Source organism: Mandrillus leucophaeus, unplaced genomic scaffold, assembly GCF_000951045.1.
Source record: "Mandrillus leucophaeus isolate KB7577 unplaced genomic scaffold, Mleu.le_1.0 Scaffold379, whole genome shotgun sequence".
Classification (NCBI taxonomy): domain Eukaryota; kingdom Metazoa; phylum Chordata; class Mammalia; order Primates; family Cercopithecidae; genus Mandrillus; species Mandrillus leucophaeus.
The window spans coordinates 785,563-786,583 of NW_012104020.1; the positions used below are offsets into that span (position 1 = coordinate 785,563).

Below are 1,021 nucleotides of genomic sequence, written 5' to 3' on the forward strand. Positions count from 1 at the left end.
CGGGAGGCTGCTGCTTCCTTGCCTGCATCAGTGCGGGCCCCGCGGACTCCTGGCCCCCGTCCCGGCGAGCTCGGGGCTCCACGTAAAGGAAATCTTCAGCCCGGGAGGGGCTTTCCCAGAAGGAGCAGCCCCACGCCTCCGAGAGTCAGTCGGAGAAAAGGACACACTCAGGCGCCCTGCGACAGGGATGCCCGTCCGACCTACAAGGAACGCCTCGTAAACCGGGGTGCATGGGAGACCAAGGAAATAACACGTTCTCGCTGTTTCCAAACTTTGGGATGGGCATCTTGACCCCTCGCTCTCTACCCACGTTTTTCCCACAAATCCTGAAGAGGGAACCAGAACCAGCGCCCCGCTGCGGGGCGGGCCGGCCAGCGCACCTCCTGGGGGTGAGGCCTGTAGCTTCCCCATTCCGCGGCGACCAATCTCTTTCTGGACGCGCTCCCGCCACCGCTGGGCGACGGCGGAGGTGGGGAACACAGCAGCCTCTCGGCCGGCTCCGGCCTCCCGGGGCTTCTGGGTCTGGAGAGTTTGGGGAGCGGAGACACCCCAGAGGTTCCTCCGGGTTCGGACCCTATTTGCGAGGGCGGGAGTGGGGTGGGCCGACGGCGAAGTTCCAGAGGTGGGACCCTCTCCCTTCAGCAGTTCCTCCTGCTTTAATGATTCTGCCCCTCTTCTCGTTGCAGGTCACACCGACAAATCTGAAGCGGGTTTGCCAGAGGAGTGTACCCGTCTCCCTGGCCTGGGCCACCGGGTCCACAGGGATCCCATTTCCGGCCCTACACCCCGCTCCACGATCCCATACAGGCGCTGCAGCTGTGTTCTGCAGGCTGCAGGGACGCGCTGAGACGAATCCCCGGACGAGGCAAGGGGCCCCCGCCTGCCCTGCTGAGACTTACGCGCTGACCCGGCTCATACACTTAACTTTTCCGGCTTCAGGTTTAGGACGCGTGCGCGCACGCTCCACTGCTGTGGGCGGGCATTGGGGCGGGGCGAGACCGGGGGCCCACTGTTAGGGGAG

At 65.0% G+C, this 1,021-nt stretch overlaps 1 protein-coding gene across 1 annotated transcript in view; it reads left to right on the top strand.

Annotated features, from left to right (window-relative positions):
• Positions 1 to 230: 230 nt before the first annotated feature.
• Positions 231 to 1,021, top strand: part of TP53I13 (tumor protein p53 inducible protein 13) — a 5,748-nt gene continuing 4,957 nt past the window's right edge. The window contains exon 1 of the mRNA XM_011990388.1: positions 231 to 971. Coding sequence (XP_011845778.1) covers positions 231 to 971 — 741 coding nt within the window. The remainder of the gene's footprint in view (positions 972 to 1,021) is intronic.